Source organism: Phyllostomus discolor, chromosome 12 (genome assembly GCF_004126475.2).
Source record: "Phyllostomus discolor isolate MPI-MPIP mPhyDis1 chromosome 12, mPhyDis1.pri.v3, whole genome shotgun sequence".
Lineage (NCBI taxonomy): Eukaryota > Metazoa > Chordata > Mammalia > Chiroptera > Phyllostomidae > Phyllostomus > Phyllostomus discolor.
Genome location: NC_040914.2, coordinates 42,793,581 through 42,818,158, shown reverse-complemented (window position 1 = coordinate 42,818,158; position 24,578 = coordinate 42,793,581). Strand labels below are relative to the sequence as shown.

The following is a 24,578-nucleotide window of genomic DNA, read 5'->3' as shown; positions in this document are numbered from 1 at the left end:
CCTGTGCACACGAGGCCACTCCGGCTTCACGAAGTCAAACCATCACAACGAGCAAACAAAGAAGCGTGCGGAGAGGGAGGACAGCCTTCAGGCGGGCGGACGCCCACACGGAGCCACACGGAGCCACACGGAGCCGGCTTCTCCCTGAGGGCGGAGGACCGGCACGGAAGGCAAGCTGCGCGGGGCTTTCCTGGCAAACACAAGTCAGGGATAGAGGGTTCAATATGCAAAGTCTTTTATTTAAAATTTTGAAAAGTTAAGACTCCCCACCGCCTCGGTCTGTGCCATTCCCACCATGAGGCAAACTGGCGGCTTCGAACTCGGGCGGAGCTGCGTGCTCCCGGGCAGAACTCTGTAGGCACTTCAGAAGTGAAGCTTGGCTTCAAAATACAAACACTGGGGGCTTTGGCTCAACCTTTTAATATAAAAAATTCACCGATGTACAAAAATGTGAAAGTGTGACAATGACAACATGAAAGAAACCCTGTGACGGAGAGTCCCCTCGGGCGCGCGCCGGGGTGCACGCGCGCCCGCCCACAGACTCTGGCGTGGAAACAGAAACTAACGCAAACCAGCGCTACCAAAGGGGCCGGCGCGTGCGCCGCACTCCGGTCCCCACCAACATCAACTCCGAACATCGGCAACGAAAAGGAGGGCGTCTCCCGGGAGCGGCGCGGCGGCGGCGTCCTACTCACGGTGGACCAGCACGAACAAGCCCAGCAGGAAGAGGACGGCGTACTGGAAGAGAAGCACAGGGCGCGTCAGAGGGGGCGTCAGAGGGGCCCGCCCAGCGCGCGGTCCTCGGAGTTACCGGGCCCGTGACACGTCACTCACCTGTCCACTTAGTCTTCTACCCTTTAAGTGGAATCCACTTAATAGTTTCCAAAATTTAGCAAAAGATCACTTATTTACTTATTTATTTATTTTTAATTTCTTTTTTTTTAAAGAGTTTATTTATTTAGTTTTAGAGAGAGGGGAAGGGAAGGAGAGAGAGGGAGAGAAACATCATGTGTGGTTGCCTCTCACGTGCCCCCGCTGGGGACCTGGCCCACAACCCAGGCATGTGCCCCGATGGGGAATCGAACCTTGACCCTTTGGTTCGCAGGCCCACGCTCAGTTCACCAAGCTACACCAGCCAGAGCAAAAGATCACTTTTTAATGAAATATAAAGCATAGGCTCTTACCTTAAACTTAGGATAGTCATTCATGAGGATTGTCACAATCCCAATATATGGAACAAATCTAAACAAAGAAACAAAACATGGATGGTCAGAGAGCGTCCTAAGCGGCTACCATCACTCACCACACATTCTCAGCGTCTCCCACAGAAGAGGAATTTCAGGTCACAAAGTCTGTCTGTGTGTGCCGCGTCCCACCGGAGCCTCCTTCCGACAGCCCGCAGGGAGGGGAGGTGGGATAGCGCCACTTTATAGATGAGGAAACAGGCTCCGCCCACGGCACGGGCTTCCGAGCTGCGGGACCAGCAGCAGCTCCCAGCCCTCGGCCCCTGTCCGGTGACTCCTTCTACCTGCTGACTCGGCGCCGGGGGCGGGGCTGTCAACACAACCCTCAGGGAGCTGTCCACCTCGCTGGGGAGACCAGGCGAACGGAGCAGAACACTACAAGGCCCTCCGTGCTAAGTGTCCAGCGAGTGGCTGTAAGAGCCCTGTCCCGGTACTTCGGACTCCGCGCCCTCTCACCCATCAACCACCTGCCATCTGGCTCCGGCTCTCTCTCTTCCTCCTGCAGCTTTCGGGAACAGCCGAGATCCCTCTACGCAGCAGACCAGCCTCGGCTCCCATCGTCCTTTACTCCGCAGCTGTGGGCCCCAGTGACCACAGACTTGCCCTTGAAACCCCTTTCTCCTCGGTCCTGCCACACACGATCCACTTCTCCACCCACCTCTGGGCTCCTGCATCTTTGTGTTTTTCACCAGTGCTTTCTTTCCTCTTGCCCTTGAGTCTGTCCCCTAGAACTAGGTAAAACCACCTGTTCAATACCTCATAGCACCTGACATACATCCTTGAAGTCTCCACTCACAACTTCAGTGACACAGACGTGTAACTGGCTGTATCGCGCCTGTCTCTCCTCCTGGACTCGAAGCTCTAGACGGGCGAAAACAATGCCAGTGTCGGTCCCCACTGCAGCCCCAAGGCCAAAGGCAACGCCTCACACACAGGACGCATCCAGCAGGTACTGCCTGACTGAATGCTTGAGGGTCCGGGCCTCTTGTTTTCCCTTCCCCTCGGGGACCTCACTTTCTCCCAGGACTCCAATTCTCCCCTCGATGCAAGAGACTCCGCACATCCTAAGAACTCAGGGGAGAAAGAGGAAGTTGGCAGGGTACCCCCGCTGTGGGAGCAAACTGCCCTGGGCTTGGGCGGACTGGGGGATACCGTCCTTGACCCTACAGAGGTGAGGTGGGCTGGAGGGCAGACTGACCTCCGCGGACTTCCAAACAACCCGGATGCTTTCATTCTGAACACCCACAACCTTTGCACCATTTCAAAGGTGCACAAACAGAAATCACCTCCCACGTAACACTTCCACCATCAGAGCCTTAGGCAAACCTGAAAAGCAGAAACTTTGTCTTCAGTACATTGCACTGCCCTTTGGGAACTCCTTACTTCCTGTCTCCTGTCCTCACCCTGTCATCCCACCACGTCCCCACGGACAGAGGCAGCTCCGCTGCCCTCAGTCGTCTTCCAGGCAAACCAGCCGCCCTTTCCTTTCACTCATGCAGGCCAGCCTGCCAACGCAGAGCTGGTGAGAAGCAGCAGGCTTAACGTCCGTAAGCCAAATGCCGTCCCCACGGCCGCCTCCAACAGCAGCCTGGGCCCGGTCACCGCCTGGAGGGTGCAGTGTGAGTGTGAGTGTGTGTGCGTGGCCTGGGTGTTGCGGGTCCACGTGCGGCCGAGGAGAGAATGCTCCTGCCGGGCGTTAAAACGGACCGGTGTCTGGGAAGTCTGCGCCCCAACGCCTGACTCGGCGAGGGCCACTGTTTCTGTCCCCAAGGAACCTGTTTCGAGTTCAGCAGAGAGCACCCTTCAAAAGCCTCCATAAAGCCAACAGAGAGCTCAGTTACATCACTCCTCCCGTCTGCTTTCACCCCTCTGCTCAATGTCAAGGCGCCTCCCCCCGCCCCGCCAGCTCCCCACATTCACCATCACCCCGGTGACGTAGTGGGTTCAGTGTTAGTCTCACTTGCTAAAATTGTTTTCCTTACACGTTACGACACGAATGAACCTTGAAAACGTGCTACACGAAAGAAGCCAGCCACGAAAGACCACACAGGGCAAGATTCTGTGTCTATGAACTGCCCAGAGCAGCCAGGAGTCCACACACAGAAAGCAGCTGTGGTGGTTGCCAGGGGCTGCAGGGAGCAGGAGATGGGGAGTGACTGCAAATGAGCACTGAGCTTCCTCTCTGGGGTGCAGGAATGTTCTGGAATTAGACAGTGATGATGGCTGCACACACCTTGTGAATATAATAAAACCTAACAAACTGTACACTTTAAAGTGGTTGAGTTTTATATTCCAATACATGCAAATTATATCTCAACAAAGTTTTCTTTATTTTTCTTAATTTAATTCATTTATTTTTAGACAGAGGGGAAGCGAGGGAAAAAGAGAGGGAGAGAAGCATCAGTGTGTGGTTGCTTCTGGTGTGCCCCCTGCCGGGGACCCGGCCCGCACCCCAGGCATGTGCCCTGACTGGGAATGGAAGCGGCGACCCTTTGATTCGTAGGTGGGCCTGCTCAATCCACTGAGCCCCACCAGCCAGGGCTTTCTAAACTTGTTTTACTGAGGGCCTTTGGCCTCAGCATAAAATTTTTCAGTGTACAGGCAGCTTTTTGAAAAAAAATTTTAAATGCACATTGACATTTGTACCACAGTCACAGAATGATCTGCCAGAGGCTCTGCTCCCACGGTCCGGGTACGGTCTGACTTTGAAATACCAGTTTAGGGTTTTGTAAACACAATTCCCACCGGGGAGGCAGTACGGCCCATTACGTGTCACGGTGAGGCGGCGGCGCGATCAGCGGAGAGCGGATCTGCGCGGTGAGCACCCGCACCCCTGCTGCTCGCGCCGCTGCTCCGGCCCAAGGAGCGTCTCCCATCGCGTCAGAGCGCGCCAGGCCACCACGTTCTTTACTGGAAGCCACAGGAGGGTCTAATCCTCAAAGCGGAATTTCAGAGACATCACTGCATGCGGTTTGCAATTTTTCAAAAACTTGTCAGAGGACAAGTGATTTCAGTGCAAACCTCTCCCCTTTCACAGGCTGATGTGTCTGGTGTGAATGAAGCAAAATTATACCCATTTTCTTCTGTCAGGCTGGCAAAAAACCCATTTTTTAGTGTGCCACAGGATTTTAGTGGTTAGTTCACGTACTGTGAGAGGAACCGCCTGAACCCACACCGTCGGTTCCCGGCCAGCGGTGCATCTGGGGGGCGAGGACCAGCTGCTCCCCACTCCGGAGCTGCTGGGCCTGAGGTTTGGGCGTGGTGGCCCGCGGGGTCAGCCGGCCCCGTCCCGTCAGCGCAACCTTGGAGAAGCAGCCCGACTGCCCGTGTTTCCTCATCTATGGAATGGGAGTATTAGGGCTGCTCTGAAGTCAAGGAGAAGGAACACGCGTCAGGCACGTCGAGTGAGCCGCTAGCACGGGGTGAGTGGCAACGGGGTGAGTTACTGTTAACGCTATTAATAACACGGAGGCGGTCACAGCCCCGCACTTCCTCGTGCCGGTCACTTACAATTCCTGGCCTCCACTCATCTGTTCTCCTGACACAATCTGAAACAGACAGGCTTCATATAACTTTTAAATTTCATTTGACCGCAATAGTTTCAAGACTAGAAATAAAACAGTATAAAATAATGTGACCAAATTAACCGAGATGAACGTTTTCTGCCGCTGGCTCGGGAGGCACCGGAGACACGGACGCCCCACGAAGCGGGGCTGGCGCTGCTCCGGGCCCCCCGAGGCCGGCAGACCCAGGCGCCGGGCTGCGGGACGGCGCCCACGGACAGTTCCCCACGGCGCTGGGTCAACGAGTGGGTTCTCAGCGCTGCCGCGCCGGTCCGTCGTCTCGCCACTGACGGTGTTCTCCGCGCCTCCCTCCCTCCCCTCTGGCGCAGTGAGCCTGAGGTCTGAGATCCGGTTTAAGACACACTTTTCAAGGGACACTGGTGATCTGGTGGAGCCAGGACCCAACCGCCACGCTCACCTGCGCGTGGTCAGACCCTGGGACCGAGCGGGCCACGTTTCAAGGGGCGAGAAAAACCCAGCCGACGCCCCCCCCCCCCCCCGAACTTACCCCCTTGCTCTCCCCACGACATCCTTCTTCTCCAGCCAGTGCTGTCCGTGCTTGTAGAGGCCCCGGTCGTCAACTGCGTTATTGTCTCCTTTGGTCAAAAACTTGATATGCCCGTTTTGCCTTGAAAGAGTAAGAAAAATCCAAGTCATCAAATACCTTGATGTCATCTAAAAGCAGAAAAAATTCCTGCGGAACTGTGGTATTTTATATCACCATTCCCAAAATCAAAATAATTACTTGTATAGCTAAAAGGATATTTATAGCTATGTAGTTTTATAACTTTATAACAGGGAAAAACTGGAAAAAAGCCAACAGTCTAACATTCAGGAGCCGAGATACTAAGCAAGCATTAAGGACATGTTACGGAAGACTAGTGACAGGGGAAGATCATACGAATTGTATTCATCAAAGAAAAGATTACAAAATAGCACGCAGTATAATCGTATGTTTATATTAAAATAATACAGGCCACCAAGTTTTCTGAAATACAAAGAGCAAAGGAACACATCAAACCACCCCACAGGATACAGCAGGCACAACGAAGGTGGTTGTGTGAGACCACAGACTGACCCAACTTCTTCAACCAGTAAGTCGCAAAGAACAAAAATAGTTGGAAAAGTGATTTGCATATTAAATAAAAGGGACTATAAAGCCATATCAACCAATTGTACCCGAGGACCTTATCTGAACCTGGATTCAAACAAACTGTCAAGAAAAAGCCCAGGGGTTATGTTTCACAGATATTTACTGAAATATTTACGTATGACATGGCATGATACCTATGACTGGGTTCACAACAACACGGGCGGGGGCGGGGGAAGGGGGCTCTGCAGGTGAGACAGACCGGCCACAGATCCGTAAGCGCTGGACCTGGGATGGGCGCACGCGGCTGCACTGTGCTGTCTCGTCTGCTTTTCCCACGTTAGAAACTCTCCATGTTTAAAAATTAGGAAAAGTAATAACAGCATCTTACTTAATCAAAAATGTACTAGGTTAATTCTTCTAAAGAAACATGAAGTTTCTAATAATTTTAAAATTTAATTGAAAGCAAAATATATTTCACAGTTGATAAAAACAATCTTAAAATTGCTCTGGCTGGTGTGGCTCAGTGGACTGAGTGCCAGCCTGCAAACCAAAAGGCTGCCTGTTCCATCAGGGCACAGGCCTGGCCCGCAACCCAGGTCCCCAGGAGGGGGTGTGTGAGAGGCAACTGATGGATGTATCTCTTGAACATAGATGTTTCTCTCCCTCTCTTCCCCTCTCTCTAAAGATAAATAAATAAAATATTAAAAGTTTTAAAAAATTATCTTAAAATTAATTCAAGTGCGTTTGGGTTACCCATTATACTAGAAAAAAGAAAATGAGCTCCAGGCTCCTGCTGACTAATACCCACTGAGAAGCCAAGCCAGGAACTGACTCACTAGACACTAGATCTGCAGATGAAACTAAATCGAGAGGTGTTGCCAACACCAAAAAGAGCTAGGTGCAAACAGTCACATTAAAAATAAGATTCCAGTAAGAAAAAAACGCAGAGAAAAATCGTCTGCAGCTGACAACTCACTACGTGAAAACAAATGTCTGCAAAACGACGGAGGGTGAGAGGACGGGCGGGCCTGCCGGCTGCCAGCTGCAGGTCAGGAGCCCGGGAGGGGAGAGTCGACTCAACCACTCAACCCCGAGGAACCAGAGAGGCAGGAAAACGCATCATGGGATGGGAGGAGCAGGAGACTGGGGAACGGGGAACACCCCAGGAAAGGAAAGGGACCTACAGGAGATCTGCACCGTCCCCTAAGACTTGATCTGCCAACCAACCAACCAACCAACCAACCAAACACACTGGACCCTTCCCCCTCCCCCGCCCCATACAGTCAGGAGAGACCACTACAGAAAAAGCATAGGTCTCCTTCATCTGCTTAATGGTGTAACCAGTGTTCTCCGGGGGCAACCAGCTCCTACTAGACCTATTCCAGCACCTCTCAAGTCCTAGGCCCGACATACTGACTGACAGGCCCCCCTCACCCCCTGCCCCAGCACAGCGACCAAACCCCTCATATGATCCACCTCTGCCTCTGCGGAGCTCAGCAGGCGTACAATTCACTCTAACAACATGACACTGTGACGGTGGGCAGGAGGAAGCAAGCACTTTCCAGGTGGTCGAATATAAACTATGCAGTGTGTTTATAAAACAAAAAGAATTATCCCAAATTTAACTTTCTCCTTGGGTGCTAGGATTACATGTAATTTCATTTTCTGTATTTTCCAATTTGATGCAGCAACACATGTAATGAGAATGTTTGTAAGACGGAGATACGTGGATAAAACAGCCTTGTACGATATTTACAGATTCACAGGGAACTTCTGTAAGGAGTGGGTCGTGGAGGGGAGGAGGCAAAAACAGAGGAGAGAGGTCAGCTGAACAATTCCTACCTCTCTTCTCCGTAAAGCTCAGGATTTTACTTCTTCCGAAAGAAATGAACAACGCAAGAACGAGCCTGAGAGCATTCAAGCAGACTGACTAACACACTTCAATCATTCTGGTTGTTATTTGGCCCCACATTTAAAAACAATGTTAATACCATTAAATCAGATGATTATTACAACCAGGTATCTTAGTTTCCCTGAAAGAAAAAAGGAAATCGGGAACTTTGGAATATTAATAACAGTCCTGCAGGTTGAAGGCATCTCAAGAGTTGAAAATAAATCAGCAAAAACCCCAGACTGCAAAGTATCATACGTCTTAAAATACTCAAACTTCTGTTAAAAAATTACTTTTAAAATTTAAGGATCTGCGGTTGATATAACATGACCCTGCCCTGAAACAAGATGAAGTGTTTTAAAATTAAAAACAAAAACAAAACAAAAAAACCCCACTGGGTTGCGAAGGCTCACACGTAGAAACGGGCAGTTTCTGCGCTCCCTGAAGCAGGTCCGGGTTGAATCTGATTCTCCCTGATAAACGCAGGGGAGCTGGTTCTGCTCCGTGTGCACAGGCAGGGCTGAGCACAAACAACACAAACAGCTGGAAGAATCTGGAAAATGCCACCCGTGCTGAATAAACCCTCACAATTCCAAAACATTTAAGTCGTTCCCTCCTAGTCAACAGTAGAATGCCATTTTCAAATGATCGCTTTCGAAATACATGCTCGAGTCTGAAGAAAAAGCAGTCAGGTCTCTACGTCGCCCGTGAGGAAAACTCTCCTAAGCTGGGACGTTCACAAGCTACCGCCGACAGCGGCCTCTCCTGGAGGTGGGGGGGCGCCCTGCGTCAGAGGGGGGGAGAACAGGGTAACGTTTACTCGGCGCTTCCTCACACTCAGGAACTTCCTTATCCTCCTCATCTCACCTCCCCTCTGGGGGTCCTGCAGCACACCCGCTTTATCCGTGATCCTCCGGTCCTTCCTTCCTCTAGCTCAAGCGCCCCTTCACTAGGAATCCCACAGGTTTGGAGGGAGGGGCCGGGGACTGTGCGGTTGACAGGGAAGCACAGGTTTAGGACTCAGAGATCTCGTAATTCCTTTTCCTAAACCTCTGTATATTAGAAATAAGGAAACTGAGGCCCAGAGTGGTGAAGTTTTTTTGTTTATTCCCATGCTCCCCCGCCCAAGGACTCCGAAGGTATTTCATACATCCTTTCTAATTCTAAAACGCAAGTCATGCTTAAAAGAATAACTTAAATTTTCAAAATTTTCTTTGGAATTTGAAAAAGTTGGTAAACTTATTTTTATTTGAAATGTCTGCTAGACTGCCTTAAAAGTTGTTTTTGTTTTTAATATTAGGGCTTCCTCATCCATTGTATCATAAGATTCTATAATATTTGGGCCCTGACTGATGTGGCTCAGTGGGTGGGGCATCTCCCCACGAACCAAAACTTTGCCGGTTAGATCCCTGGCAGGGCACGTGCCAGGGCTGTGGGCCACGTCCCAGGCTGGGGGCCTGCAAGGGGCAACCGATCAGTGTTGCTCTCACACATCAATGTTTTTTGCCTTCTCCTTCTCTTTCCCTCTCCCTAAAATACATATAAATAAAATCTAAAAAGAAAAAAAGAGAAGATCCTATTTGGGACCAACCCTTACATCATTTGGGGGGATTATATCTATTACTCACACACACACAGTAACTGCATGCTGTTCCTGTGGCCTTTGTCTACAATACGGACAACTGATGTCACAAAGTGTGACAACTGTTCCTCCGTCCCCTCAGAGGCGCAGGGACCATTCTGGAGGGAAGGGGCGTGTGGGATTGCAGGAGCCGATCACGAGGTGTGGGGTGTTAGGCAAAATGGTGCTCGACGTAACCAACGCCATCTGAAGCTCGCTGCTCTCTGAGTGACAGCCAGGCCCCCATCACTCGAAAGGAATGTTCTTACACACACAAATAGGCCCGTTAGTTGTTTACTGCTTTGGAATACACAGAGTTAACCATCTGGTTGGGAAGCAGAAGAGAACCAAGAGAAAAGTCCAGAAACCTTCAGGGAAATAAATGAATTAATAAATAACAATTTAGTACCCAAATGTTCACCAAGCCTTCAGACATTCATAAAAATGAACTGGAAGAAGGCCCTAGGAGTTTCCCACCCTTTCTTAATCTTTGGGCTATCAAAATTAAAGACTTGTAAACACCAACACATAAAAAATAGTTTAAAACAGGAAACATACAGTTTGCACGTACTTTTCATGAATCTTCAAGACTCGGTGAACTATAGGAATCTCTCTTCCTTCTATTCTAAACACAACAATCTCTCCCACTCGTATGGGGTCCTCAACTCGATTTGTTAGGAAGAGAAGGTCTCCTCTATGAAACGCGGGTTCCATGCTGCCACTGGGGGGTGGGGTGGAGAACATAACAGCAAAGAGAAAGTCTGAGATTAAATTTACTTTCAAAATTAGATAGTCAACAAAACAATCAAAAGTATCACCTTTGAAATATACTCAATACCTTAACAAATTACTGACATAAATGTATGCTGTTCTGAAAACACGGTGTCTTCAGACTAATGAGTTACACAAGTTTTCTTCAGTTGTTAGCATTCATTAACTAGTTCCATTTCAAGCATTACTATTCAAAGGAGCTTAAATTTTTGAAAAGGGCAATGTTACTGATTCTTTAACCTTTTAAAATTTCAAGTGACAAACAGAATATTAAGGAATGAACTTTATAGTCACTGCCCTTATTCTCCCTTCATGGGAAAACATATTCAAATATTCAAATGAGAACCAGATCATCCTCTCCTGCCATTTATAAAGATACAGACCCAGATGACCTTATGATTCTGCACCGTGAGGAAGGGAGAACGGCTCTTCAAGTCAAAGAACAGTCTGTGACTGAGATAATGCTTGCGTCTTATCCATTTATTTATTTATTTATTTGTTTATAAAAGAGAAACCAGAAAGAAAACCAGGGACAAGGGCAGAGGTCTTTGCCTAAGAGACTCAGAAATGAGCAAAGGACCCAACTCCACGGTAATGAGCGAGGACAGACCTCTCACCCCTGACCTGCTCCACCTGACACCCAGCGCTTCACAGGTCCTCAGACATCTGCACTAATTAATGAACCTTTTCTTTCTATGAAGCAGCAGCCCGTCAGTATTGTTTTCAGGAACTCAAGCTCCAGTTTTCGGTAAGGACAGATTTAGGGAGAAGAAAATGGATAGACGGGGAATAAAAAGCAAGCCAGGAGTAGCGACAAAGCCCGACACTTCTGCTTGAAGACTCGGGCTCCCCGCGCACGGAGACCGAGAGCCAGGCAGGCCCGAAGCGCCGCGTCAGGGCACGTTCCGGGCGAAGCCGAAACCAACCAAGGGCGTCAAACAGAACCCGCTCTCCCTGTGCTCGACTGTTTCCAGGCCACTCTAGAATTTTAAACAGGAAGCATCAGAATAGTATTTGCTGCTAAGATCCATCACTTCAGAAGCTATGGAGTGTACAGACGACACTTCAATGTTTACTGAATTAGGAAGTAAAGGGGAGCAGATGAGAAGGCAGACCAGGAGCCCAGCCGTCCAGGCTATCACTTGTAACTGGACCCTCGGCAAACATTAACTGTTCTTTAAAAAATGGACACAACAGAATAAGGGGGAAAATACAGAGAAAAGGATGTATATACACAGTTACCTCAATTACATAAGAAATAATATGCATGAAAAAAGAGACCAAGATGTGAACAATGATGATGATCCCACAACTACAGGCGACATAGTTTCATCCAGAGTTTTATGTTTTTGATATTTCATATGATGAAAATGTATGAACTTTTCTCCCGATTTAAAAAGCATTTTTGTAAAGGTCATGCCAAAGCCCAGGCAGGAAGTGAGAAGGGCCCGAAACAGCACAGTAGCAGGGCCAGCTCGGATGGGCAGGTTGGGGACAGAATAGGGGACAGAACAGATCTGATGGCCAGTGCACTGCGCCGCGGTGACTCCTCAGCTTCCGACACCGAGCAGACGGCAGCGGCAGTCACAGAAAGAGAAGAAAGAGCAGGTTTGTGAGAAAAGATGGATTTCATTTTTATTACGTGGCTTTCAAGTGCCTGGTTGACACGCACAAGCAGAAGTCCAGGGCAGGGTGAAAACGAGTCCAGACCCAGGGGAGAAAGGCAGATGAGAAGTAAAAAGATTTAAGATTTCAGATATGAAACTCTGGCTGGTGTGGCTCAGTGGAATGACTGCTGGCCTGCAAACCAAAGGGTCACTGGTTCGATTCCCAGTCAGGGCACATGCCTGGGTTGCGGGCCAGGTCCCCAGTGGGGGTGTGTGAGAGGCAACCACACATTGATGTTTCTCTCTCTCTCTTTCTGCTTCCCTTCCCCTCTCTAAAAATCAATAAATAAAATTAAATAAAAAATATTTCAGGTACGGATGGCAATTAAACATAGATAAAGTGAGAGGATCATTAAAGAAAGAAACCAGGGGAGGCTTTTTGAACATTAAATAAAATTATAAGTAACCTTCTTAATATTATCTGATCAAACTATACTCTTAAATTTAAATATCAAGCATGACAAGTTTTATATGATATTATATATAAATCACTTAAATATTTTTAAATTGGCTTCAGGTCTGTGAAGGGGGAAGTTTTTAATGTCCCCTGAAACCTCAGTTAATAAAACAAATAAGAAGGTATCTGTCCTCGCCCCGATGGGCCACACGGCAGCCCCAAGAGGGGCTTCTCCGCGGGCCGCGCCCCCCGAGGAACGGCCCGCCTCCTCCAGTGTGGGCTGGTCTCTACTGTCTCTTTCCTTTGCTGCACGTCGGCCATCGGAAAAGCTTAGTGCGGAAATAATCTACCTGCCAAACAACTCACCAAACACCACGTTTAAGCCCCAACTGATAATACAAACTTTCCAGCTACAGCAAAACGGACTCTTCAGAAGCACCAGCGAGCAAGTCCTCCATCTGACCCCCACCGCCCGGGTTCCAGGTCACTGGACGGTCCTCCCCGCTGCCGGCAGCGCCGCCTGGAGCAATCCCAGAGGCACCGGCACAGGGAGCCCGCCCGGCCCTCTCTCCCCGCTTCCCCACGGCCGGCCGGCAGTGCAGCGCCCCTTCCCTCGGTGGCCGCGCTCCCCGCTGACTTCAGGACTGCGGGAGCTGGGGACCACGCGATCTTAGAACTGGGAAGCTCTTCCGACACCATCTAGCTCTGGCCCTCTCTCTCTTGGCCTTCATTTTATAGAGGAAACTGTGGTTCGGTGAGCACGTGACTCGCCCACGGCTGTAGTCAGACGTGGGGGGGACAGAGACCCAGGTCTCTATACGCCCAGCAGTACGTCAGACGCTTCCCCCACTAACAAATCCATACACGTCTTTGGATTGCTGAAATTACCGCTGCATTCGATTATTAACAAAAACAGAACTAAGGTACAAGCGAGACACTGGAGACTCAGTGCTCCCCACCACTTGCTTCCGCAAGTGTACCTCAGCGACGGTGAGGGAGTCAAACTCGTCTTGTTAAGAGTAACGTACTATTAGCCAGACTCAAGACAATGTTAATGATTTGGTTCATTTTATGTGTATACTCCATTAGCTCTAGAAAAGACTTGGGAGAGCTTACATAATTAAGCCCAAATTAAGGCAGAACTATAATGATTCAATTATGTAACCAAGTGGTAATTCTCCAAAAGTGAGTAAGTTAGGCTTTTAAAGCACTAGGGGTAGGACTATAAGGAGGGGGAGGAAGTACAGTGGAGGGAAAAATTCGGCCCTACGAGCACTTGTCACTCTAAGAGATGGCATTAGTGTGTTCAGTCGTCCCGAGGTCTGTTCAGAAGTGATGTTCAAGGTCACAGGAAACACGGAAACGGAGAGCGATGCTTCTGCACTTGAACTGAGGACTCGCCACCCCAAACTCTGGGAGCTGGCACGTACTCTCGCCAACTAACCACCAAACGTCCTCCCTGAAGTACCAAAGTGAAGAGTGCAGGAAGATACTTCAGAAAACAAAGCGCATCCTGACAGAGGCGCTGAGAACGGAGGTCACAGAGTGAGTGCTGGAAGAGAGGTCACAAGCCCCCTGGGGCCTGAGTGGAAAGGGTCTGACTCGTGGAGAATCCGCACCTCCGAGAGGCAGGACCCCGCGGTTACTCAGCACCTCAGCTTCCCTCCCAGGCAGCGCCATGCAAGCCCGTGCCTCGGAGGGCGGTTCTTACCTGAGCACCACTACAATGGGACTCTCACTTCCGGTTATGACCATTAACCCCTTCCAGATCATTAGCGCCGAGGAGACGATCATCCCAAAATTTAGGACCTGATAATAGAGCTGTGAGAGCAAAGGAGGAGAGGTCAGCTGTGTGACTGTCCCCGCCCAGGACGGCGAGTGACAGCAGTGCCACTGTCAGAGTTTCAGGTCGTACCCCTAGGGCAGCTGGAGCCCCGAGACAGCCTTTCAGCCTCTGTACTCGCCACACCCTCGGCCTCCTGGGACGTCCCCGCTCTCACCCCGAGTACCGGGCTCCACTGGGTTGCTGAAGCACGTCACACGCACACAACTTACTGTTTCCAGAACCTTTCACAGAAGGTATTTCGTCTGGACATCATGACCTTTCAGCCGAGATTCAATCACATCCACGACTCACCAGCCCACAGGGCAAAGCCCGCCTGCACGGTCCTCCAGCACTTCCCGTCCTCCGCGTGCATCCCCGGGAACAAGGGCTGTGGGCTGGTGCTCAGCCCCATCCCTCGGTTCGCAGCTGAGGAGGCAGCGGCAGGGAGGGGAAGGGACTGCACCTAAGTCACAGAGCCCGCCAGTCACACTACTAGGACTCCAAGGCCAGGCCTCCTCCTGCCTTCATAAACTCCCACCGCCTGACAAAGGACAAACTCTACGACCCGAGGAAGCAACGCTAGAAAGGCATGTCCAGCGGGGGAGATGATGTGAGCTGGCTGCGCCGGACAGAGGCCGGACCGTGGGCGGACGCAGAGAGGCCGGACACCCCGGGGCAGGGTCGGAGGGCACCGGGAGAGATGCGAAAAGGCACATGAGACTCATTCTGGACAACCTTGAATATACCATTTTAAACTCGAACCTGAAAAGACATTCATAGAATGCTTTAAAGTGAAAGAACAAAAATTTCAAAAATATGTACAATGCAAGTTCGCTTTTGTTATTTTAAAAATATACGTGCAGACGGACAATCTGTAAGACAACTGTTCCAGTCTTCAAAGATGCAGTGTCATGAACATAAACATGGGAGGCTGTTCTAGCTGAAAAAGGACCAAAGAGACATAACCGAGGACAGAAAATTCAGCAAAATAAAAGTGACATAATGTTCAACACTGTCATTTAACAGGCCACATCTAAAAGTTACCTACTGCTCATTTATCTATTATAGTCATCAAACATAACAATTCTATTTCTATTCCGGTGAGAGATATCTGAAGTTCAACACACAGGATATTTTCACAGAAGTCAGACTGCCAGCAATTTTGGGCAAAGACAGAAGCGACCATGGAAGCAACAAAACAGCAGGTGGCCTAAGTCTTATTCAGGACCAGAAACTCCCAGACGCCCAAACCGCAGCCACGACCCCTGCGCGCCAACTCACAGGCGCCCCGACAGCGGCTGGCTGTGACCCGATGGCCCCGGGCACACTGAGGCACGCTCGGAACGCACACTGTTGTTACGGCCCGATACAGTCGCTGTGGGCCCCGTGAGAAACTTACATGGAATGACGGCAACCCTGAAGAGTCCAACAGGCATGACATTAGCAGTAAAAGACAAATTTCATTTAAAAAATCTGTTCAAGTGTTTTAAAATCTGACAAATGAAAACATATCTGTACAACACAAGTACAGCAGCTTCATTCACAATAGCCTCAAATTGCAAAGAAAAGTCCATCAACAGATGAAATAAATAAACTGCCCCATTTCCATGTCACAGAATACTACTCAGGAAAAGAATGAACTACCAACACACACAACACAGATGAACCTCAAAAACGTTCCATTTAGGTCAAGTGGGAGTGACAGGGACCAAGTTCACCTCCGTGCCTGAAATAACGGAAACGCTGGACAAAATACACGGAACGAAGCCTGCGGACGCCGCACACGAGACCGTGTGCTCACAGCGCAGGGCCGGCGTGGCTCCGAGAGGAGAAGCAAAGAAGGGAGCCCCTGAGCGCCCTACTCACAGACTGGGGCGCTCCCAGAACAAGGGCAAAGGGGAGATGCGGACAGAGCCTGGGAGTCCCCGGGACCTGTGGACTGAGAACAGGGAGTCTGGGGAGCAAAGGAGGCTGGAGACCCCGGAGCCGAGAGCCACACGAAGGCCTGCAGAGGGTCCCCGCTCGGGTCCTCGGCTGAGATCCGATCGGCGACCACCGCACAGGCACGTGAGGGAACCACCCTGGGGGAAAAGAACCTTCTAGAAGGAGCAGGTGGAATAATCCTCAGCGCTCCTGTGGAGCGGGAAGAGCCTGAATTCTGGAAACAACAGCGGACTTCTTCAAAGCACTAAGAGAAAACTATCAACCTGAAATTCCACACCCTGAGAAATTTCTTTAAAAAATGAAGGCAAAATAAAACCTCTTCAAAGACACAAAAACTAAAATAATTCATTATGAGCAGACCTACAATACAAAAAAGTTTTTAAAAAGTCCTCCAGGCAAAAGGAAAAGATCAAATGAAATCTGGATTTATACATAGAAATAAGCAGCATTAGGAGTAGTATATGTCAGGAAATACAAAATATATTTTTTCTTATTTAAAGTTTGTGGGAAGCACCTAAAGCAGTAAGTAGAGGGAATTCTATAGCAGTAAAAGGCCTCACATTATATGCCATATTTCTGTTTACACTCAGTTCAAATTATTTTGTAATTTCCCTTGTGATTCACTTTTGACCTATGGGTTATTTAGAAATGCACTATTTAATTTCCAAACATTTGTAGATTTCCCAAAGTAAGCTTCCACCTTCAAACACTAGGGAAAGCGGCCCTGGCCAGGTAGCTCAGTCAGTTACAGTGTAGTCCCCGATACGCCAAGGTTGCAGGTTCGATCCCTGGTCGGGGCACATGCACGAAGCAACCAGTGACTGCACAGATAAGTGGGACAGCAAATCAGTGTTCCTCTCTCTCTGCCTCTGAAAAAACAAAACAAAAAAACTAGGAAAAGCAAATGAAACTCACAGTAACTCATAGAAATACTAAAAATAAGAAAAGAAATAATGAAACAGAAGACAAAAACAATACAGAAAATCAATCAAACCAAAAAATTGGTTCTTTGGGATCAATTAGCCGGACTAATCAGGAAGCACTGAGAGAGGTGATATCACCAGAGTAATTTTATCTTAGCTTGCAGTGATGCACAAATATGAAAAGAATAGTAAGCATTATGACCAGTATACCAATATATCACCAATTCCTTGAAAGACACATGCTACCAAAGCTCACTGAAGAAAAAATAGATAACCTGGACAGGTCTACACCTATAAAGAAATTGAATCAATCTATTGTTTCAAAACCTTCCCACAAAGAAAAACTCCAGGCTCAGGCGGCATTCACTGGGAATTCTACCAAGCAATTAATGAAAAAATCATGAACAATTCTACACCAACACTTTCAGAAAATTTTAGAAAACAGAATACCTCCCAACTCATTCTACCAGGCCAGCATTACTGATACCCAAACCAGAAAGAGATGTTATGAGAAAATTAAACAACAGTTATCATGGGTATAGATATAAAAGTTATTAGCAACATGTTAGCAAATCAGACCCAACAATATATATAACACATTATGAGCAAGTAGAATTTATCGCAGGATAAAAAGTTGGCAACTTTAATATCCCTTCCTCAACAGCTGACGGGAGACAGAAAAGCAGCAAGGATATGGAAAACGTGAATACCATCAAAGGAGTAACAGCTACAGAACGCTGCCCGCACCACAGCACAATACGCATGCCTTCCTTTCCTTTCCCTTTCCTTTCCCTCCCTCCCTTCCTTCACTGAATTTATTGGGGTGACACTGGTTAATAGACATATAGGTTTCAGGGGTACAAGTCTGTAACACATCCTCTGTATGTTGTAACGTGTGTTCACCGCCCCAAGTCAACACTCCCTCCATCACCATTTACCCGCCTTCGGCTCTCCTATCTACCCCCCCCCCCCCACACACACATTCTGTTCAGACTCACGGGAAAGGTTCTCCAGAGCCAGGCTCTAGGCAAGCAAAGAGAGTCTCCACTTTAAATTACTGCAGCCACACACACTGTGTTCTCCAACCACAGTGGAGTTCATTTAGAAATAAGCACCAGAAAGAAATTTGGGAAGCCCACAAATATTTGGAAATTAAACAACATTTTCCTAAGTCACCCATGGGTCAAAGAGGGATTGCAAGGGAAATTACAAAACATTTTGAACTGAGTGGCAACAAAAACACATCAGAATTTATGGAACGTACCTAATGCATTGCCAAGACAGAAATTTATAGCTTTAAATACATATACTAGAAAAGACCTTAAAACAATAACCCAAGATTCCACTTTAAGAAACTAGAAAAGACAGCCAACCAAACACAAAGAACCAAGGAAGAAAAGAAAGGCTCGAGCAGAAATCAGTGAAATAGAAGACAGATGAACAACAGGAGAAAAAGCAATGAAGCTCAAATTCACAGACGGAAAGCAGAGTGGTGGCCGCCAGGGGCTGGGCAGAGGGGAGAAGGGGGCGTTTTGAACAGGCACCGAGTTTCAGTTTTGCGAGGGGAAGCCTCGAAGATCAGCCGCACAACAACGTGACTGCGCCTACGACTACTGAACCCTACACTTACAAATGGGTCAGCCCTGGCTGGGGGCTCGGTCGGTTAGAGCACTGTCCCTGATACACCAAGGTTGAGGGTTCGATCCCCCGTCAGGGCACGTACAATGATTGACCAATGAAAGCACAGATAAGTCGAACAGGGATCAATATTTCTTTCTTTCTCCCCCCATCTCTCCCTTCCTCTCTCTTTAAAACAAACAAAAATTTCAAGCATGTAAGAACCACAGCAAGTCAATGCCTTAATTCTCACTACAGTGCTGTATTCTATATTTTGCTCAAAGTTCCACAGGGTAAAGAATGACTTCTGGGTGCTGAAGAAGAATGTTTGTTTGGATAGTAAGTGTAATTTATAACACAGCTTTACTTGTGCTTTCCTGTGTATGGAATGGAGACCGATGTTAGTATTTCTACACCAAAGCTTGCCCATTCATTACTGGATGTTGACACCCTGCCTCATGTTCCTGATCCTTAACAAGATCAGATGAGTTTTCAATGATCAAAGAGGTAACGCATCTGTCCGCTGTGCTGCCTGCACCACCTGCTTGCTGCACACTCCCTCGTACTGGGTTCCCGTCTAAGGAAGGTCGCCTGGCTTTCTGTTTGCTTCAGTAACGGGCCAACTCATCAAAAAAAAAAAAAAAGTCACCAACAATCCCCAAAATTCAATCAGGTATCACCGCAACAGCAAAAGCAATTGAGAGTGAAGTGATCCCAGGAGACAGGAAGACATAAAAAGAATAAGTGACTCTGCCAAGCCCTGACGTCACCTGATTTGGGCAGGAAGAATGGAGCCAGAGAAGCCCCATCACAGGGCTCAAGCGTGGATTTAATCACCCCCTGGCCCACATCCACTGGCCCTTCAGAATTCTCAGAGAGCAGAGGACAAAATCCCAAGAACTACATGTGAAAGTAACATAAAAATTATTTGGCATGACAGACATAGTTCCTTAGTGAGGAAACATTTTTGACCTTCCCCTCAAATAATTAAGAACAGAAAAAGGTATGTGTAGTGTTAACATTTTAATGTTAAGGGCTTTGTGCATATTTGGCACTTCAGTATTTTGTAAAACTTAAGAGAATCTGGCCTATTAAAGTAATAGGTCAGGTTTGTAATTCCAATTTACAATGTACAATCAATTGTTGTAGGTGTATTCTTTTAATCAGAAAGTATGCCACCTATATAGTGTTGAAACATTTGAGAGAACTTAAGAGCTCAGAATTTATAAAAATTACATAAGCAAGCAGTGATATGTATTGAGTCTTTAAAAAGAAAATTTTAAAAATTTACACAGTAAATGTAATGTATGCAAGATGTTTAAGTTTGTAAAATAACCCAAATATTCAAAGGCCCTTAAAAGTGCCAGTTAAAATTTGCTAAGCTTTAAATACATTTGTCAAGTGATTCTAAACTTTAAGAACTTCGTTTTAAATGTTTAGCTTTTACAAATTGAGTATTTTTTATTACACAGATTTTATTTATTTATTATTTTTAGAGAGAGGGGAAGGGAGGGAAAAACGGAGGGAGAGAAATATCAACGTGCAAGAGATACATCGATAACACATTGGTTGGTTGTCTCTTGCATGCCCGCAGCTGGGCACCTGGACAGAAATCCAGGCATGCGCCCTGACCGGGAATCTAAGTGGCGACCTTTTGGTTTGCCAGCCAGCACTCAATCCGCTGCGCCACACCAGCCAAGGCAGGCATTTTTTTAAAATGACAACTCTAATAGGCTTTTCTGAGCACAGAGGCCATCTCAATGGGCATCAGGAACCAGTGGTGTGCTGGAGCCAACCTTGTGAATTTTCAGGAATTTTGTAAGTTGACTGTTAAACAGTGTTATTAAAGGTTAGTACAATTACATTAAAAGCAAAGGTAAAAACATTCTAAATTCTAAACTCATGAATCCCTAATTATTTTATCACATTTTATCATGAGCTATGTTGCAGTTATTTTTTCCCTATTTTATCCATAAGGTAGAAGTTACAGTCACATGCTACTGTTATGTTCCTAATTCCACATTCAGTGACGCATGCCAGCAGCTTGAAATCAGCCTTCTTCTTGGGAGGGCTTACACCACAGAAACAGGCAGGCTCTACAAATGAGGCCTTCCTGGATGAAGAAAGGTCTCAGGAAAATGGTTATCTGACACTCTAGGAAAGGAGCCCCACTCCAAGGGGAAGACGACGAATAAAACAGTATATAACAGCTAAGAGGACTTCAGGGACCACATAATGCACAAGGGCAGCCTACAAAGACGCAGAAAGAACACAACGGAAGTTCAGAAGATGGTTAAACACACATGGTTTGAACAGAACAATGTTCACAGAGACATGGACACGCAATAGGCAGGAACAGCAAGCAGGCAGGAACCGCAAATAGGTAGGAACAGGGGCAACACCGAAACAGTGGGGAACGGCTCGCTGCAGAAAGCCTGGGACTCACAGCAAAGGCCCGTGTAGGGAAACGGGAGCTGCTGAAGGTTTGAGGGAGGAGAGAGATCAGACTGGCAATACTGTATAGGACGCACTGAAGGCAGTGACACCCTTTATTTCTGAAAACTGTTGAAACAGACCCCAAAAGATCACATTACATATAATAAACAAAGGTCTTGAGTAAGGCATTAAAAATCAATTATAACGGAAAGAACACACACTCTGCGATTCCATTTAGACAAGGAGCAAACCTGCCCACAGTGACAAGAAGCAAATCCGTGGCTGCCAAGCACTAGAGGAGAGACGGATGACAAAGGGGCTCGGGGACCTCGCAGGGGACCGAAGTGCTCCATGTCGGGGTGTCCAACCCCCGGCCCGCGGGCTACATGTGGCCCAGGATGGCTGTGAATGCGGCCCAACGCAAAACCCTACATTGACTTGAAACATTACTTGGTCTTATTACTAAGTTTTATACTAAGTTGTATCACTCAGATACGTACATTTCCTATATTAGTGATCACAAACTGGGGACCTGCTCGATGATGCTAAAAGATTTTCAACAGGCCCGCTGCATAATTAAGGTCATTATGTAAGGACTTTTTTCCTTATCTGTGGTGATGGATATCACGAAAACTATGATGGACCTTTTTTTTTTTTTTTTGCTCATCAGTTTTCATTAGTGTTTGTGTATTTAATGTGTGGCCCAGACACACCACAAGGCTGCATGCCCCTGCTCTGCATCTTGACTGTGATGGTTGTATGTAACTACAGAAACTGATCAAATCATATACTTAAATGGATGGAATTTATTGCACTAAACTATTCCTCTATGAACCTGATGAGAAGAAAAGAAAAACCACTTACAACTCAAATGTATTAATGAGACATTTGATGATATGCATTCAGGCGTCAATGGAAAAGCGATGCAAGGACAGCGACTTCAGAGGAGGACTGTGAAACCAAACTTCTGGTTTCCCTTCTTCATGGGATGAGCGCTCACTACCCACAGTCACTGCCGAGTCTCTTCCCTGAAGTCGTGCACAGGGGCAACCTCAGTTCATTACGCTCCCTGTCCCCATGCTACCCAGTCCCTCCCGCTTCCTCCTCCTGTTTCCTCTTCCCGGCCGCTGGGAGGTTGTCAGGTTGTCCTTTTTCTTCATCTGCACAATGGGAGTAAGATCACCCACCTCACAGCTCCACAAAGCACTTCACACTCAGCAAGAGCTCAAAATAGTTACGGTTCTACCTCAACCATTTTCTACACGTTTGTGCCCCTTGAAGGCACAGTCTCTCTCATCTACCTCTGCACTTTCTCTCACTGTATCTAGCATATGGCACAATGAATAGCAGGCCAAAAATATTTCTTCAGAGCAATGTCTGTGGTACCTAGAAACTCAAATACAGATGAAAGAGACACTCTACAACCAGGGAGATTCTGAAGTGTCATCTTAAAGACACGACCGTTTTGTGCAATTTGAAAAGCATGGTCAGATATGACTGCAGGAATTAAGAAACCTAAGAGAAGTCGACGCCGAGCCAACTGAAGTCTGAAGGAGACTGAGGGGAGGCTGCGTGTCTACTTCCTTAAAATAGAAAAGTCCAAGAGAGAAATGTGTAATAGGGACATCGGGACAATTGTTCACCGCAAAATACCGCGAAAAGGCCCGAGGCGAGCAGAAGCAGGCTCTGCCCACAGGCACGCAGAGGAGACGGAAAGCAGCGACCTTTCCTACTGACGGAAGAACCACAACAGCATTCCCGGTACCATTTGGTGTACGGTCTGTAAGTTCGAGACGGAGTGCGACTGATTTAAGGACCAAGCCAGGAGACCCGAACTGCAAGATTCCTGTGCCACTAATAATTGGGCAGTACACCCGAGGCCTCCGAGGGCTGCCGCCTTCACGCTAAATGGACTCGAGGGGCGAGTTCAGCAACTGTTCCGACGCCAGTCAGCGGTGGTCCCAGGGAGGGTCAGGGCAGGCCGCGGGGGCCCAACTGTCCTGGAATGGTCGCGACCGGCAGAGAGCAGTAAGACGGCTTTTGCGGGGCCTCCCAGAAGCAATGAACTAACAACCCTAGTCTCCGACATCCCTCGGGAGCCGCTGCGATTGGAGAAACCCTGAGCTGGCCGCCTCACCGAGTCTCAAACAATGAGCAACCCCAACTCCCACTTACAAAGCGCCCTCCGGTTTCCAGGAGATCCTCTGCCTCACCGGGAGGAATGGACGGTGAAGACTCGACTTCCCGCTCCGCCCCTAGGAGGCCCAGGAGTAACAAGGGGCTAAAAATAACAGGGGGCGAACGAAGCGACCTCTGGCCTCGGGTTCCACAAAGAGACGGTTCAGGAGTCAGACTCGCTCACGCCCTCACGCAGGGGGTCCACAGACCCGCAGGACCCCGCAAGGGCAGCGTCGGAGGGACAGGGGCAGCGTCAAAGGGACAGGGAAGCCCGGAGAAACAGCAGACCGACAACCTCACCTGCCGCTTGTTCATCCGCCGCACATCGTCCAAAAAATCTAGAGACAGCATGGTGGGGCCGGCGAGACAGAGAGACCCGCGGTACAGAGGGGCGCAATGTGACCGGCAGGCGGAACGACTGACGCCGGGCAGAGCTCGCAATGGGCAGGACCCCGCGGCGCCCTCACTTCCGTTTCCGGGGCGGCAACCGACGCGGCCCGTCCCTTCGCTGCGGTGAGTGGACAAAGGGACTCGCAACCTCCGCGATCCAGCCTCCCGGCCCGGCCTCGCTATAGAAGGGCTCTCCCGCTCCAGACGTCGCCTTCTGAGAACCTGAGAACCGACCGCAGCCCACTTCCGCGCTCGGCCCCACGGCCCCTCAAGGCGGGATTAGAGGGGAGGCCGCCCTGCAACTTCCGGAAGGCGGGCGCTCGTGCAAGCCTAGCCAATGGGGAGCCGAGTCTCCGGCGTCTGAGCGCAGAAGCGGCCCCTGAGTGGTCGGCGCGGTTAAGCAGCGCTGGGTGTGGCACCGGAGGTGTCGCCAGGCCTAGCGGTCTGGAAAGGGGCGGGTCTCCTGCGCTAAGGGAAACTGACAGCTGAGATGGTTTCGTAAGTGCTTTTCTCGTAAAGGTGGAGGATGCGAGAGGCTTTGAAAGCACTATCTAAATCTCTCAAGTTTAAGAAACCTTTGGCTGGAAAAAAAAACCCCAGTACGATTAGAAAGCCACCGAATCACGCAGCAGTGTGATGAGAGCACCAGTGGTGCGAGTAGTCAGGAAGTCCCTTTCTCCCTGAACTTGACCTCGTTTACGGGATCTGACTGCCTCCCTGAACTCTACCTCCTGCACCTTGATGTGACCCTTCTCTCGCTGCCGTCTGTCTCGCTATGCTAGCAACAGCCCTTGCTTTGACTAGCTGAAAGCTCCTAATGCATCTAAGACAGGAAGGACCGGAGCTGGTGTCTTGCTGGTTTTTTTTTTTTCCCCCCAAAATTCTGTTTGTCTCACATTGGGGGACAAGCACTTCTTACTAACCTGTTTACCCCCTAGTGTCTTAACCTGAAATAAGCACTCAAACAATGTGGTCAATGAGTGAATGAGTGAACGGAGGTCTTAAAACCCAGAAGGCC

General features: G+C 48.6%; 1 protein-coding gene across 1 annotated transcript; it reads right to left on the bottom strand.

The window, feature by feature from the left end:
- Positions 1 to 404: 404 nt before the first annotated feature.
- SEC11A (SEC11 homolog A, signal peptidase complex subunit) lies at positions 405 to 23,824 on the bottom strand. The gene is made up of 6 exons (XM_028502293.2): positions 23,471 to 23,824; positions 13,959 to 14,068; positions 9,984 to 10,133; positions 5,316 to 5,435; positions 1,185 to 1,242; positions 405 to 738 (listed from the first exon to the last, which is right to left on the bottom strand). The coding sequence occupies exons 1-6, from the start codon at positions 23,519 to 23,521 to the stop codon at positions 688 to 690; spliced, it is 540 nt and encodes a 179-aa protein (XP_028358094.1). The 5' UTR covers positions 23,522 to 23,824; the 3' UTR covers positions 405 to 687.
- Between the last annotated feature and the right edge of the window lie 754 nt (positions 23,825 to 24,578).

Coding starts and splice junctions, on each gene's coding strand:
- SEC11A (XM_028502293.2), bottom strand. CDS start 23,521: ATGCTGTCTCTAGATTTTTTGGACGATGTGCGGCGGATGAACAAGCGG. Junction 10,134..13,958: donor CCCATTGTAGTGGTGCTCAG/GTAAGAACCGCC, acceptor CCCACCCCCCAG/TGGCAGCATGGAACCCGCGT. Junction 1,243..5,315: donor GTCGTGGGGAGAGCAAGGGG/GTAAGTTCGGGG, acceptor TTCTTTGTTTAG/ATTTGTTCCATATATTGGGA.